Below are 15,082 nucleotides of genomic sequence, written 5' to 3'. Positions count from 1 at the left end.
GTAAAATGAGGAGCCAGATTGTTGGGGCAATACACTGACTCTGTAAACCGCTTAAAGAGGGCAGTAAAGCACCGTGAAGCGGTATATAAGTCTAAGGGCTATTGCTATACAACTCCCGGGCTCTGCCTAAGCTAACCAACTCTTCCTGTTGACTGAAAAAGCTTTCTTATCAAACTCCATTAGCTGGTGTTTCTCCCCCCTCTCTCTCTGGACTCTCTCTGGACCCATATTCCATGACATCCCAGCAATTCCATTCAAAGCTAGAGAACTTCAGCTACCCTGAAGGAATACATCCTTACGTTTATCCAGATGTCTGTGGTTTCTTCGTAAACGACCAAGGGGGTGATGGAGTCAGGCACAGCGTCGATTAGTTTCTGTCTCTCCATGGCGTCGTCTTCCACGGGGATAAATAAGGCTGGGGGAAGGAAAGCGATCTGCAGCCGGGTTTGGGAACGATCAAGCAGGATGGCCCAGGCGCTAAGGAGAAAGGAATCAGAAACCAGATACAATATTCCTTGACCTTTTAACTCCTGGAGCTGAACTGATGGATAAGGAAATTCCTGAAATTATGGGGCTTCAATGAGTGGGAACATTCAAGAAAAGATTGGACAGCCAAGGGTGGTCTGATATTCTCGCACTGGGTGTAGGGATGGACTAGACAGGTGTGTCAAACTCGATTTGGAAGGGACCTTGTAGGTCATCTAGTCCAACCCCACCCGCCCAAGCAGGAGACCCTACGCCATTTCTGACAAATGGCAGTCCAGCCTCTTCTTGAAAGCTTCCAGTGTTTGATCTTGAAGGGCCGGGGTGGGCATGGCCAGCGTGGACGTAGGCATCTCGATGTCACTCGTGTTCGGGGTGCCGGTGGTGGTCTGAGTGCCCGGCCAACGAAAACAGCCTCCCAATCTCCGTTTTCAGTCGCAACGGCCTCCCGCAGTCCTCTGTAGCAAAAACGGAGCTCTGTTTTCGCTGGAAGAGGGCTTCATTGTGGCTGAAGACGGAAATTGGGAGAGCTGCACACAGCCCTCGCAAGCTCCATTTTTGCTGGCAGAGGCACCACGGGCTAGTCCTTCGCTGTTTCCAGGATGGCCCTGAGGGCCCGATCTAAGCACCCCATGGGCTGGATCTGGCCCCCAGACATTGAGTTCGACACCCCTGAATTAGAAAATCTGTCGGCTCCTTTCCAACCCGAGGATGCTATGAACCACCAGGGCTCAGAACAGCCCAGTCCAAAGCTGGGCAAATGGAGGAAATATAAAATACCTACTATTTTCCCTCTCGTGTCCATCCTGCTCTGGCGATATATTCTACGCCATCGAATAAGATTTCAAAGGGTTGGACCAGTTCTTTGTCAACAGCACCCAAAATCTTCAGGAAAGAGGGGGAGAACACCAATTAGAAAAACTACTAATACCTTTCTCCAAAATATATTAAGAGGCACGGATGAAAAACAAATGAAAAACAAATTCTGGACAAAGAATAGACTTGGTCATAGTCTCTTTCCAGGAACCTTCACATGTTTCGTAGCGTGTAAGGCTCTAAACTGGCTCCTATTCTGTTATTTGGAATCTTTAGGGCAGGAATGGTCTGTAACAAAGCCCATAATCCTGCTTCCCTAGTTTCCTCAGCCACCCATAGCGGCACAATCTGCTATTTTCAAACAGGAAATGTAGAAAATCTTGAGTATTTTAACCCTAAATTTGGTATAATATTAAGAACCACTTAGAAGGGAGGGAGGAAAAAAAGGGAAAGGAAAGGAAGGAGAAAGAAGGGAAGGGAAGTTCTTGTCTAATCTGCAGATGCAATGACCTTCTATATAACACACGTGTTTCAAACTTGGCAATTTGGAAGATTTTTGGACTTCAACTCCCAGAATTCCACAGCCAGCACAATATATGGACTGGCTGGGGAATTGAGCCGAAGTCCAAATATCTTCAAGTTGCCAAGTCTGAAAAACACTTTTATAACTTTTTCACATGACTGCCTCACCCACTCTAACCAATTTTTAAATTTCCAAAAATTTCCTGATCCTTTTTGCGAACACGCCTTTTCTTTCTCATCCATTGACCCGACCAAGTAGCTAAGCCTGTTTTTCAAATTAACCCACAACTCGACACATCCCATAACATCACATTACTAAGCCCTAGTTTGAAATCACCACTAATTACCCTATAAACCAGCATGGCTTGTTCATGTAAAGTCATCAGCCCCAACTCTTGAATTTGTGCGATGTGCAAAGGCCCAAATCAACCCTGTTGTGGCTTTCTGCAATGTGAACCGAACTATGGTTTATAGTGATTCAGGACACTACAATCGATTCAGTGCGTCACAGTTCAAACAATAGAAGTAATCACATTTATAGACATTTATTCGATACATAAAAAACAACAACAACAGAGCAGGCTTACTCTGCCATCAGAACCAAGGGTTATTTCAGACAACTTGAAAGTGACTTTGGGATTTGCAGTGCCTATAAAGACGGAAAAAAAAACACATTAAGGGTTACGGAGGAATTAAAGGGTTCTTATTATGTTTGTTCTCCAAGGTTGGTTGGTATCCAGATCTTGATGCTTAGGGTGGTGTTTTCAACCTCAAGCCACTTCAAGATGTGTGGACTTCAACTCCCAGAATTCTCCAGTCACACATTTTGAAGTGGTTGAAAAATACTGTTTTAGACAGGGGTGCAACTGGTTCGCTGCCTGGTTGCAGGGTGGGTGTGGCCATGGTGGGCGTGGCCTACCGGAACTTCCAGGAGGGCCATCTTTCGTCTTCCCCAGTGTCCAGAGGCTTCCCTCGGGCCTCAGGGAGGGCGAAAACGGTTCCCCCCCAGGCTCCGGAAGCCGGAAATAGGCCCGTTTCTGGACCACCGGAACTTCCGGTTTGGCCATTTTTCGTCTTCCTCAGGACCTGGAGGCTTCCCTCAGGCCTCTGGGAGGGCGGAAATGACCTCCCCTGGGCACCGGAAGCTGGAAAGAGGCCCGTTTCCAGACTTCCGGAACTTCTAGTTTGGCTGTTTTTTTGCCTACCCCAGGGTCCGGAAGCTTCCTTCAGGCCTCTGGGACAATGAAAATGGCCTCCCTCAGGCTCCGGAAGCTGGAAGCGGGCCCATTTCTGGACCACCGGAACTTCCGGTTTGGCCATTTTCGTCTTCCCCAGGACCTGGAGGCTTCCCCGGGCCTCTGGGAGGGTGAAAACGGTTTCCCCCAGGCTCCGGAAGATGGAAATAGGCCCGTTTCTGGACCACTGGAACTTCCGGTTTGGCCATTTTTCATCTTCCTCAGGACCTGGAGGCTTCCCTCGGGCCTCTGGGAGGGCAGAAATGACCTTCCTGGGCACCGGAAGCTGGAAAGAGGCCCGTTCCAGACTTCCGGAACTTCTAGTTTGGCTGTTTTTGCCTACCCCAGGGTCCGGAAGCTTCCTTCAGGCCTCTGGGACAATGAAAATGGCCTCCCTCAGGCTCCGGAAGCTGGAGCGGGCCCATTTCTGGACCACGGAACTTCCGGTTTGGCCATTTTCGTCTTCCTCAGGACCTGGAGGCTTCCTCGGGCCTCTGGGAGGGCGGAAATGACCTCCCCTGGGCACCGGAAGCTGGAAAGAGGCCTGTTTCCAAACAGCAGAACTTCCAGTTTGGCTGTTTTTTGCCTTCCCAGGGTCCAGAAGCTTCCTTCAGGCCTCTGGGACAATGAAAATGGCCTCCCTCGGGCTCCGGAAGCCGGAAGTGGGCCCATTTCTGGACTTCCGGTTCAGCCCGTTTTTCCTCCTCCGAGAGCTTCCATGCGAACCCTGCACTTAGCTGCATCCCAAACGGGCCATGTGGAGACTCACGGGAGGAGCGGGATGGGCAGGGCCAGCCGGTCGGTTCAACTACCGGTTCAGCGAACTAGGTGTAAATTTACCATCTGGTTCATCTGAACCGGTAGAATCCCACTCTTGGTTTTAGGGCATGACTGGTCCCTTTCTGGACATTCCCACCAGGTTCTCTCACCTGTCTTGGGATACCGAAAAGAATCCGTCCTCCTGGTTTCCAACATGGGGGACGTGACATGAATAACTTCCACCTCCGACTCGTCGTTTTCTTCATACAGAATTCGAAGGATTTTCCCTCCGCCAACAGCTATCAAGAGAGAAACCAGGGAAAGGCCAACATATTTGACTTCTCCACAACAGCTGACTGATCTCAGATGCTGTCTGATGGTTCGCCTTCCAAGAGACAACCCAACCTGGCTTTAGTGAAGGGTGTTTTTTCTAACCATGAGTTCAAGAGCCTTTCTGTTCTAATAGGCCAAGCGGGGTGGTGGTGGGATGGTTGACATCAGGGAAGTTAAAGGAAGCTTCTTGAGCTGCGCCCCCTTGATTACTTACTTGGCTCGGCTGCCGGGCACCACCAGTAGCCCGTGTATCTGTCAAACTCCTCCTGTAGCACAAAGGTAGCGACGCCAGCTGACTTGGGGTCCTCTTCCACGTTGGCATGTTCTGTTGCAGGCAACATACAAGGCCAAAGAATGAAACTAATCAGGGACAAGAAAATAAACCATGGTTTGGTCTAATCAATTCCCCTTAATAATTCTGTAGATATCTGGCTTTGCTAGGGGAGACTGGTTTACCCACTACGCTAACCCCAAATATCATTTGTTTTTGCAAAGCCAGTCAACTCTACTTTATTCAATAAACCATCATTCAAACAAACCACGGATCAGCCAGCATCACCTTTATGTACAAAGGTTAACCTCTGCTCTTCTTTGGTTGCCAGATTGGAGATCCAGATGTCGTTGCTATGAATAAAAGCAATCCAGTTGGGGTCTGCAGGGCAGATCTTTGGATCCATCCGAATATTTGGGCAACTGGTCTCAACCAGATTGGGCTGCAAAGGCTGTTGCTGTAATGGTAAAAGAACATGGAAATGGCTCTTTCGAACCATGTCCTTGCTTCGCCAGGATCACTGTGGGAAATAAGAGCAGTTCAGGATGAACATTAAACAGGAGGGGCCAGCATCTGACACCTGCAGGAGACTGGAAAACGTAAACCATTCTGTGAAAATAAAGGCCCTTCATGTAGACGTCAAGACCACTTGTGAAAATGTTCCATTAAAACAAATAAAAACGGGAACAAAACAAAAACATTTCGCTGCCAATTTTGATCTACCCAGAATCATGTTTGAGAAGGCATATATCAATGCTCACAAAAACATGGGTCCTTTCATAACAACAGGCCCGGAGTAAGCTCAACCAACAACTGGAGAGAAGGAATTCAGAGCTTGTAGCCAGTTTGATCTAATGGTGAAGGCACCGGGTTAGAAACTGGGAGACCGTGAATTGTAATTCTGACTAGGCATAAAGGCTCAGTGGGTGACATTGGGACAATCACCAGGAGACGGTGAGTTCTAGTTTCACCTTAGACATGAAAGTCAACTGGGCGACATTGGGTCAATCACCAGGAGACGGTGAGTTCTAGTTTCATCTTAGACATGAAAGTCAACTGGGCGACATTGGGTCAATCACCAGGAGATGGTGAGTTCTAGTTCCACCTTAGACATGAAAGTCAACTGGGCGACATTGGGTCAATCACCAGGAGATGGTGAGTTCTAGTTTCACCTTAGACATGAAAGTCAATTGGGGGACATTGGGTCAATCACCAGGAGATGGTGAGTTCTAGTTTCACCTTAGACATGAAAGTCAACTGGGTGACATTGGGTCAATCACCAGGAGATGGTGAGTTCTAGTCCCACCTTAGACATGAAAGGACCAATTACATTGTTCAGTGCAGGGGTGGGATGCAAATATTTTTACTACCAGTTCTGTGGGTTGCCTAGGTGGGAGTGGCTAGCTGGGTGTGGCCATGTGACTGGGTGGGTATGGCTTCTTCTTCTGTTTTGCAGCACCCTCCCCCCTCATGTTCTTGGGCCTCCTGGGCTTCAGGGAAGCCTCCTGGGTGAAGCAGTAAGACAGCGAGGGGGATCCCGGCACAGCTGATCATCAGAACAGCTGATCGTTGGGAGAAAAAAAAAATACTGGTTCGGCTGAACCGGTAGTTGTTTTTTTTACTACTGGTTTGGTCGAACGGTAGCATTTTTACTACCGGTTCACCTGAACCGGCCCGAACCAGCAGAATACCACCACTGATTCAGTGCTAACTGGTACACAACAACAATCTGCCACACAACCGCTCACCGTAAATCCATTTGGGCCGCCATCTTTGACATAGTAGATCCCGCTGCCGGCTTGGAATAAAAAGGTGCCACTTTCCCGGTGATAATCGTAGGAGGCGATCCCAACGGTGCCGATGCGTTTCCTCTCCCGCAGCAGCTCCTCCTCTCGTGAGTACATCCCATAATCCAGGCTGGCCTGATGAGAGACGACAAGGACAGAAGGAACATGCGGGAAAACTAAAACTGTTTATTACAGATACTGTAATACTGCAATACTGTCCTTACTGTCAGATACTGTCTTTGACTTATAACCATCCATTTAGTTACAACAGCACTGACAAAGTGACTTATGACCACTTTTCACACTTACGACCACTGTGTAGCATCCCCATGGTCACATGATCAAAATTCAGACATTTGGAGACTAACTCATATTTATGACGGTTGCAGAATCCCAGGGTTATAGGATCCCTTTTTTACGGCTTTCCGACAAGCGAAGTCAATGGGGAAAGCCAGATTCACTTAACAATCATGTTACTAACTTAACAACTGCAGGGATTCACTTAACAAACATGGCAAGAAAGGTTGTAAAATGGGGCAAAACTCACTTAACAAATGACTCCCTTAATAAGATAAATTTTGGGCTCAATTGTGATCATAGGTCAAGGACTGCCTGTATTAAACTTCATTTGAACTACTTAAAAAACCCTGCTCTTCCTTAAGCAATTAATAGTTAAGAGGTTGGACTAGAAGATGTCTTTCAATTCGGTTATTCTGCTCAGCTTCTCCCTGATATCAAAACTGGCGATCCAAAGCAGACAACTCAGACAAAAGGCTATTGATTTAAATTAAACAACAGCCTATAAGAAAGCGCTTGACATGTTTAATAAGTGAAGAAAGTAGCCAGCAAGAAGAACTGTTAGCACTATCAAGATACGAGTCTATAACAATTCACCATGACTAATTCGCCATAGCCAACTTGTTGCAGAACAACTCGCCACGGCCATCTTGCCACAGGACAACTTGCTGCGGGACAAGAGTTACACTACTACCAAAGAAATGGTGGAATAGAATCATTAAAGGATGCAAAAGGAGGAACAGAATAAAATGTGAATGGCAAAAATTAACATATTTTAAATAATTAAATAGAACTGTTACATTGTCCCCAGCGAGTTCTCCGGCAGCGAGTTGAACACAAATTGACTGTGACGAGTTGGCTGTGATGAGTTGGCCATGTTGAGTTGTCCATAATGAGTTGGCCCTGAATTGGCCATAATGAATTGGCCATGTTGAGTTGTCCATAATGAGTTGGCCCTAGTGAGTTGTCCATGATGAGTTGTCCATGTTGAGTTGGCCATAATGAGTTGCCCGTGATAAGTTGGCCATAGTGAGTTGGCTGCAGAGAGTGGCCATGGTGAATTGGCACTGGTGAGTTGGCCATGATGAGTTGGCCATGGTGAACTGGCCATGGTGAGTTGTCCCATTCACCAAGATATCTAGAGAAAGTTTTAGACACTTTCCACTGATTGGTGTAGCTTCAGAGGCATTGAGACGGGAGGAGGGGTTGAAAAAAATCAAGATTGTGGCTGCAACCCTGCGATTGAAGCCCTGGGTTCCATCTTGACTTTTTGACCCCTCACCTCTGTACCAAGGATTCATATAGGAATTGTAGCACACCCATAGGATGGGGGGAAAAGATGAGGGATGAAAGAGGGAAGAATAACCAAACAACATACCTGAAAGAGGTCTATAAGAGGCTTCCAAGACAGCAAGAGAATGGCAGCCTTGTTTACAGTTTTGGGGATTTCGGAATAAAAAAGGGTGTTTTCCCTGTTTTCACCAGACATGGCTAAAATGAAAGAAAGAAAGAAAGAAAGAAAGAAAGAAGGAAAGAAAGAAAGAAAGAAAGAAAGAAAGAAAGAAAGAAAGAAAGAAAGAAAGAAAGAAAGAAAGAAAGAAAGAAAGAAAGATACTGAATTTTTCTGCTTACTACCAGGGTCCCAAGCTGAAATTGTCACATGGACTTAAAAACCAGCAGGTCCCTTAACCCAGGGCTCTCCAACTCTAACTAAAGTTGCCAAGGTTGGAGACCCCTGCCGTAACCAGTTGATTTATAAATGCATTTATTTGCTAGTAGCTACATCCCATGTCGATCCAGAGACTTATCCAGAACAGCCAAATAAAAATTCCTCATCTCACAAGAGCCATCATTAAGAGAAACAGAACAACTCTTAAGATAAAAAAAGCAGAACCACCAAACCAGGAGGTCCTCAACATTGTGCATCTGAATTTGCAAGCATCTTTGAAGCGACCCAGCAAAGGGTGGATGTGAGGAGCACAGAGTTGCCTTTGGAACTGCCTAGAGAGGCCTTTGGTGAACTGGACACCATATTTGGTAACCAAATAAATAAATTTGTGGGGGTGGGTGGGGGAATGACCCCAATTCCATAAAATGGGCAGGGTCTGAAAAGGCCTGGTTCCAGAGCCTTCATCCATGAAACCTCTCTTCACTCTAAATTCTGTCCTGGCTTCCTTTGCAATTATGGTTTGAATTTATTATCTTTAAAAACAAATCGACTGTGGATGATACAAAGCAACAGAATAATTATTAAAATCGTAACGATGAGATGATCGGGGAACCTGATCCACCCACATGTTCCAGTTCTCTTTAATTCAACCATGTTTCCTGGTGGAATCCAGGATCTACTTCCTCACAGCACCAGCCGTCTGAACACCTCACGCATACAAGATTTATGCGGCTCTCTTAAACCCAAACCCTTAACATCTCGCTCTATTCTATTTCAAAAGAATGGTACCTGGGCAGTTTGTCCAGAATGATATAGGCTTTCCTGCTTGAGGAGATGGACTAGAAGACCTCCAAAGTCCCTTCCAAACCTATTATTATTCTATGTTCTGTGGTTGAGCAGTGATTGTTTTTTCAAAATGAATGTTGGGTTTTCTTTCCAGATGTTCTGGTTGACCATGTCATTTTTGGATCTCACCTTGTTTACTGTTGCCTTCTCTTTATTGTTGTGCTACACAGCAGGATGGGCTGGCTCATCCATCCCAAGGCAAATGAGTGCATGAATAAATAATAGGAGGCAATCCTTGGGCCTTTACTGCACACAAATAATGTTTGAACAAAATGTAGAAAAGAAAATGTTCTTTCCTAAAATTTGGCTATTTATCGCCATTTGGTTTGCAGCTCATAGGACCTAGGGGTTGGAAGGGGCTCTCCAGAGGTCTTGTAGTCCAACCCCTGCTCAAGCAGGAGACCGTATACCATTCCAGACAAATGGTTATCCAAGCTTTTCTTGAACATCTCCAGTGCTGGAGCATCCACAACTTCTGGAGGCAAGCCGTTCCACTGACTAATTGTCAGGAAATTTTTCCCTATTTCTAAGTTGGATCTCTTGTTTGGTAAATTTCCATTTGTTATTTATTGTCCTGCCCTGAGATGCTTTGGAGAATAGCCTGAGCGTCTCTTTTCTTTTGTGCCTAACATTCAAAAATTTCAGCCACTGGCTCTCTGCCCGGTTGCTGGATGGGCGTGGCCATGGTGGGCGTGGCCTAGTTGGCCTCCTGCACCTTGGCAGCGGCGTGGGGGGAGGCGTTTTTGCCTTCCCCAGGCTCCGGAGGCTGGAAACGGGCCCATTTCCGGACTTCCGGAACTTTCAGGAGGCTCGTTTGTTGCACTCCCAGAGCCTCTTTGCAGGCCCTGCACTTACCTGGCATCTAAAACGGGCCATGTGGAGACACCTGGGAGGGGCGGGGCGGGGTGGGCGGGGCCAGCCGGTTGGTTCAACTACCAGTTCCGTGAACCAGATGTAAAATTAACATCCGGTTCACCCAAAGCAGTCCGAAGTGGCTGAATCCCACCCAATTCTGTTCCTTTCAAGGCAATCAACTCACCCAGATAGTATATCCGGTCTGAATTAGAACATTCCGGATCATTTCTCTTCACAAACGTGAAGTTGTGGGGCGTCTTGGCCATCAGGCAGCTGTGGTATTTCCTAGTATCTGCCAAGAGCTTCTTCAGGTGATTCCACGAATATCTCTCCACGTAATACGGCTCCGGCTTGGCCATCTCCTCGATGGCCGCCACATTTTCCTTGCCCTCGGCCGTCTCGAAGATTTCCAGGGTGGGTTGTTCAGTCTTCATGGCTGATCTCATCACACATCTTGGACTCTGAAAAAGAAATTCATCAAAACCCTACTCTACGAAACGAACCTACTCAGCCCTGTGTCTTCCTTCAAGGACTTTCAACCACCTCCTTCCATTCTGAGTCAGGTTGTGTTCTGACCCAAATCCTTTTCCAATAAGACAAACAATAGCCAAAGGGAACAGAAACCTTTTAATGAGTCTTACGAATCCCCGGTTAAAAGACTACTGCAAACTAATTAACTTTGAAAAGCACAAATCTTGCCAAAACTGTACAAGATTGCCAAGAATCACAGATAAGGAATATTTCACAACACAAGAGTCTTCAAATACCAACTTAAGATACTGCAATGTCCACGAGGCTGAGTTTCAAAACATCTTTGCTTCCTGCAAAGAACATTTGCTTCACAGCTGGCTTTAATCTTCTTGAAGGAGGGGCTATTACCTTGCAGCCTTACTCCTGAGTCGCCCAGGCTGCTGCAGCTGCTCTTTCCTGCGAGCAGCCCTGTGTGCACGTGCACTTGGCACGGGCTCCTCGGGAACCTCCTCATCGCTGCTGCCAGCCCCCACAATCTCTGAAGGCAGCAGTCCCCTCCCTAATGGCCCTGGCCCTTCATCTGAGTCCTCGCTCTCCTCAGCTGTCCGCACCTGCTGCCGGTTAACCACAACAGGTTGAGGAAACCTGGAGCATCACTCAAAAAGATGGAGAACATCTTCAGGTGATTAGAAAGTTGTTTTATGGTAGGCAAGGCCTACCTGCATTGTAGGTTCCTTTGGTACGTTCCAGAAAGCATGTCCAGTGGTGGACAAGGAATCTCCTGGGAATTGTGACCCGCCACTGAACATTCTTTCTCTCACTTCTGAATTCTCCAGGTTAATCCTCTGGGGTATTAAGTTCATTTTGTATTATTATTATTATTATTATTATTATTATTATTATTATTATTATTATCATCATCATCATCATCATCATCATCATCTCCTTTTAATAACCCCATAATCCCTTGCGGGGTGGACTTGGGGCAACTGAATGGAGCTAGCACAGTGTTTTACTGGCTGGATGCCCTTCCTGTCACCAGTGTGGAGTTTTGTCCAGCAGATATATTCTCTTCCAGCTGAAAGTGAGAAATAGCTGCCTCTACCTAGGATTGAACTCACGGCCTCCTGATTGTGAGGTGAGAGCTCCACCTCTGGGCCACTGCATCACTCACTTTTTGAGTGATTATTATGGTTGGTCAGAATCCGCCAGATGTTAGACTGGATTTGGTATTTTTGTGTACTTATTGAGTACTTCCCAAGGATCTGAGGTAGGCAGATGTTGTTTATAACATTTAAAGGTATCATCACATTATTATCTGTTCACAACAACGTAAAATCACAGATACAGAACTGGTAGCTGCTGTGATTTACATTATTGTGATCAGATAATAAGAATGTGTTATTATGTTTTGTCACACAGTCAGCCAGATGTTTAGACTGGATTTGGCATTTTTATCCACCTATCATTATTACTATTACAGGCAGGGCTCGACTTATGACCACAACTGAGCCCAAAAATTTCTGTGGTTACGCCAGACATTTGCTAAGCAGGTTTTGTCCCATTTTGGCATAGTTGTTAAGTGAATCCCCGCAGCTGATCATAAGTTCATCAGGTTTTTTTTCCCCCTCAAATTTTGTTCTATTGTACTTTACTAATTTATTTGATTCTTTTTGTTAAGTTTTTGTTGTTTTTTAAAATTATTCTTATTTTTAATTTTTAATTATGGTTTTACATTGTGTAAGCCGCCTCGAATCGCCCCAGGCCAATAGACGGCAATATAAATTAAATAAATAATGAAACAATGAATTGCTTAAACAAACAAATAAATAAATAACCCAGTTGTTAAGTGAACCCGGCTTCCCCGTTGATTTCGCTTGTCAGAAGGTGACAAGAAGGGGATTGCATGACCTCGGGATATAACAGGTATGACACAAGTATGAGCCAGCTGCCAAGCACCTGGATTTTGATCATGCATTATATACCATATTCCCCCCACACCCCATGGATTAGGCATAGGTCCCTTATTGTAGAGATCCTGGAGGGAGCCCCCTTTAGGGTTGGGGTGGGGGCAGGAAACTGGCGGGGGGTGGGGGCTATGGCAAGGCTGGCTGAGGAATTCTGGGAGTTGAAGTCCACAAGTCTTAAAGTTGCCAAGGTTGGAGACCCCTGGGCTACGCTGCCCCCCCGTCCCATGGATAAGGCATAGAGTTAGGATAGGATCCCATGAGGAGAGGGAATTGTAGAGATCCTGGAGGGAGCCCCCCCCCAGTGCTGGGGTACAGGTGACTTGCACAGGTGGAATGTGGGGGGGCTACGATATCACACCTGGACTGGCAGTTCCATGCCAAGCTTGTCCAGCCCCTGGCATGGCTGGAGGCGGCCGTGCACCCACTGATAGGGACCAAACCAGGGGACCAACCCCCCCCCCCAATAAATTCCGGAGGGGGAGCTTGCAAAGTCGGTCCAAGATCTCAGAAACGTGTGTGTGTGTGTGTGAGGTTATCCAGTCGTCCCCACCCAGCCTGGCATGCGCCCACCGCCCCTCGTCTCCCCACCGTCCCCGGCCTGGAGCCACCTCCCGCCGTCCCCCCCCTCCTGCCCACACCGCCCCCACCGGGCACAGAGGAAGCCCAGGCTGGAAGCGGTGCCTGCAGCTTCAGGGAAAACCCCAGCCCGGGAGGGGGGGTAGGGGGGTAGGAATAAGTGGGCGCAATGGTAGGAATGAGTGGGGTGCAATCCAGCCTGGGGGTATGGGTCTCCCTCTGACCCACCCCCCTTCCTGCTGGGGCCCCCCAGCCTGGCAGAGCTGCCGTTGCAGTCTGCAGAGGGGCTGCCCATAAGGACCCCTGCCCGGCTGGGCCAAGGCACCCCCTGCCCACTGCTGCCCCCAGAAGCCCCTCGCCCCAACTTCCCTCCTGCCAGAGGCCCCAGCCTGGTCCTGCTGCCCAGGGGGAGCCCTATCGGCGCTTGGGCAGTGCCCACCCCCATTGCCCACCCGACCCACCCACGAGCCCTTCGCCCTGCCTTCCTCCCTCCCTCTTGCCGGACTGCCCGAGCCTGCCATCATCCCCCGCCCCATTGCTTGCTGCCCTTAAAGACCCCCGCCGGGTGCCCAAGCCTGGCACTGCTGCCCCGGAGGGAGCCTCCAGGGCCGGTCCTGTCTCAGGAGGCAGTGTCCAGAAGGACCCCCGCCCGGGCTCGGTCAGCACCCCCAGCAGAGTCCCTCGGCCTGACTTCCCTCCTGCCAGAGGGCCTGAGCCTGGTCTTGCTGCCCAGGGGGAGCCCTATCGGCGCTTTGGCAGTGCCCACCCACCCACGAGCCCTTCACCCTGCCTTCCTCCCTCTTGCCAGACCGCCTGAGCCTGCCATCATCCCTCTCCCCACCCCGTTGCTTGCCAGTCCCAGTGGGGCTGCCCTTAAAGACCCCCGCCAGGTGCCCAAGCCTGGCACTGCTGCCCAGAGGAAGCCTCTGGGGCCGGCCCGTCCCCAGAGGGAATGTCCAGAAGGACCCCTGCCCGGACTCGGTCAGCACCCCTGGCAGAGTCCCTCGGCCTGTGCCCTTCCTCCAGCCGGGTGCCCAACCCTGGCAGCCTTGCCCAGGGGTGCCCCCCGGACGCAGCCAGCGCCCTCCAGGAGCCCTTTCGCCGCTCCGGGCCCCACTGCCCGGGGTTGCCTCCCGGGGCTTAGTCCGTGTGCCCCCTGCCTTGCCCTCCTGCCCGGGCCCAAGCTGGCAGCGCCCCGGGCTTGCCGTCCCGGCGGGGTGCCCAGGGCTTGACCAGCGGCCCTCCTGGGCCGGTCGCCCAAGCCTGGCCCCGCTGCCCAGGGGTGCCCTTCCCCGGGCTTAGTCCGCGCCCTCCTCCGCCCCTCGCCTTCCCTTCGGGTGCCCCCTCCCCCGTGGCCCGCCAGTCCCCCGGAGAGAGTGACCCCAAGACCGACCCCCCAACCCCGGCCCGGCGCCTCCGGGCTGCCGCGGCGGCACTTACTGGGCGAGAAGCGGGGCCGCCGCGGCAGGAGAGGCGCTCTCGGCGGGGCGGCCGGGTCGGGCGGAGACTCGCCGGGCCTCCCTGCTTCCCCTCCTCCGCCTCCTCCTCCTCCTCCTCCGCGCAGCCCCCCGGCCTTTGGCGCCGCCTCCCCCCGGGCTCTGCCTGCCTTCCTTCCCCGCCTGGCCCCGCTCGGACCGGCCGCGATGGCGAGCCTGACCCCGCAGGTGCACTGGGCGCAGCGGCATCCCGAGCTCTACCTGCGCGTGGAGCTCAGCGACGTGCAGGTAACCCGGGGAAGTGGCGGCGGGGGCGGGGGAAGGACGGGGAGAAGGGAGGGCCGCCCCGGTGGGAGATTGGAGATTGAGGGGTGGGGGGCTTGCACTGGTACCCACGCTTCGAGGCCGCCCTGCCCAGCCCCTCCACGCCTCGCCTCCCGCGTGGGGAGCGGCAGGTAGGTAGGTAGGCAGGCCGGGGGCTGCGCTGGCATCCTGGCCCCTTCCGTGCCCGGCCTGATCCGAGGGAGGGAGGGAGGGAGACCCACATTTGGGACCCTGCATGCAAACATTCACACCCACACACCCCCACAACCTCCCATGCATGCTTCCTGGGCTTCCTGGGGGGTCCGTGGGGGGCAAGCGCGGCCGTGGGCTTTGCATGCATGGCGTGGCATCTCCCGCCGGGCAGGTAGGATGATGCTCCGGGCGCCCTGGACCAGGCTAGGCTTCCTGGGGTGGGGGCGAGGTGGGGGGGGA

The 15,082-nt window shown here is 50.4% G+C and overlaps 2 protein-coding genes across 4 annotated transcripts in view; one reads left to right on the top strand and one right to left on the bottom strand.

Annotated features, from left to right (window-relative positions):
• DPP8 (dipeptidyl peptidase 8) overlaps window positions 1-14,436 on the bottom strand; it is a 30,595-nt gene extending 16,159 nt beyond the window's left edge. The window contains exons 1-10 of one of the 3 annotated variants that reach the window (XM_087941850.1): window positions 14,331-14,430; window positions 10,058-10,334; window positions 7,882-7,994; window positions 6,168-6,341; window positions 4,708-4,876; window positions 4,363-4,473; window positions 3,986-4,114; window positions 2,409-2,470; window positions 1,268-1,368; window positions 300-477 (exon numbers count right to left, since the gene is read on the bottom strand). In XM_087941850.1, coding sequence (XP_087797976.1) covers window positions 300-477; window positions 1,268-1,368; window positions 2,409-2,470; window positions 3,986-4,114; window positions 4,363-4,473; window positions 4,708-4,876; window positions 6,168-6,341; window positions 7,882-7,994; window positions 10,058-10,319 — 1,299 coding nt within the window. In that variant the 5' untranslated portion in view covers window positions 10,320-10,334; window positions 14,331-14,430. Of the gene's footprint in view, window positions 1-299; window positions 478-1,267; window positions 1,369-2,408; window positions 2,471-3,985; window positions 4,115-4,362; window positions 4,474-4,707; window positions 4,877-6,167; window positions 6,342-7,303; window positions 7,463-7,881; window positions 7,995-10,057; window positions 10,335-14,330 lie in introns of those variants that run through there. The other 2 variants (XM_087941852.1, XM_087941851.1) reach the window with 2 other exon arrangements.
• Window positions 14,437-14,456: 20 nt separating this feature from the next.
• HACD3 (3-hydroxyacyl-CoA dehydratase 3) overlaps window positions 14,457-15,082 on the top strand; it is a 29,134-nt gene continuing 28,508 nt past the window's right edge. Inside the window, exon 1 of the mRNA XM_087941877.1 lies at window positions 14,457-14,614. Within this exon, the coding sequence (XP_087798003.1) occupies window positions 14,534-14,614 (81 nt within the window). The 5' untranslated portion in view covers window positions 14,457-14,533. The remainder of the gene's footprint in view (window positions 14,615-15,082) is intronic.

The sequence above is a fragment of the Pseudonaja textilis genome, chromosome 13 (assembly GCF_049901715.1).
Source record: "Pseudonaja textilis isolate UNSWEBS1 chromosome 13, rPseTex1.2, whole genome shotgun sequence".
Taxonomy (NCBI): Eukaryota; Metazoa; Chordata; class Lepidosauria; order Squamata; family Elapidae; genus Pseudonaja; species Pseudonaja textilis.
Note: the sequence above shows the minus strand (reverse complement) of the source record. Positions and strands in the feature narration are given on the sequence as shown.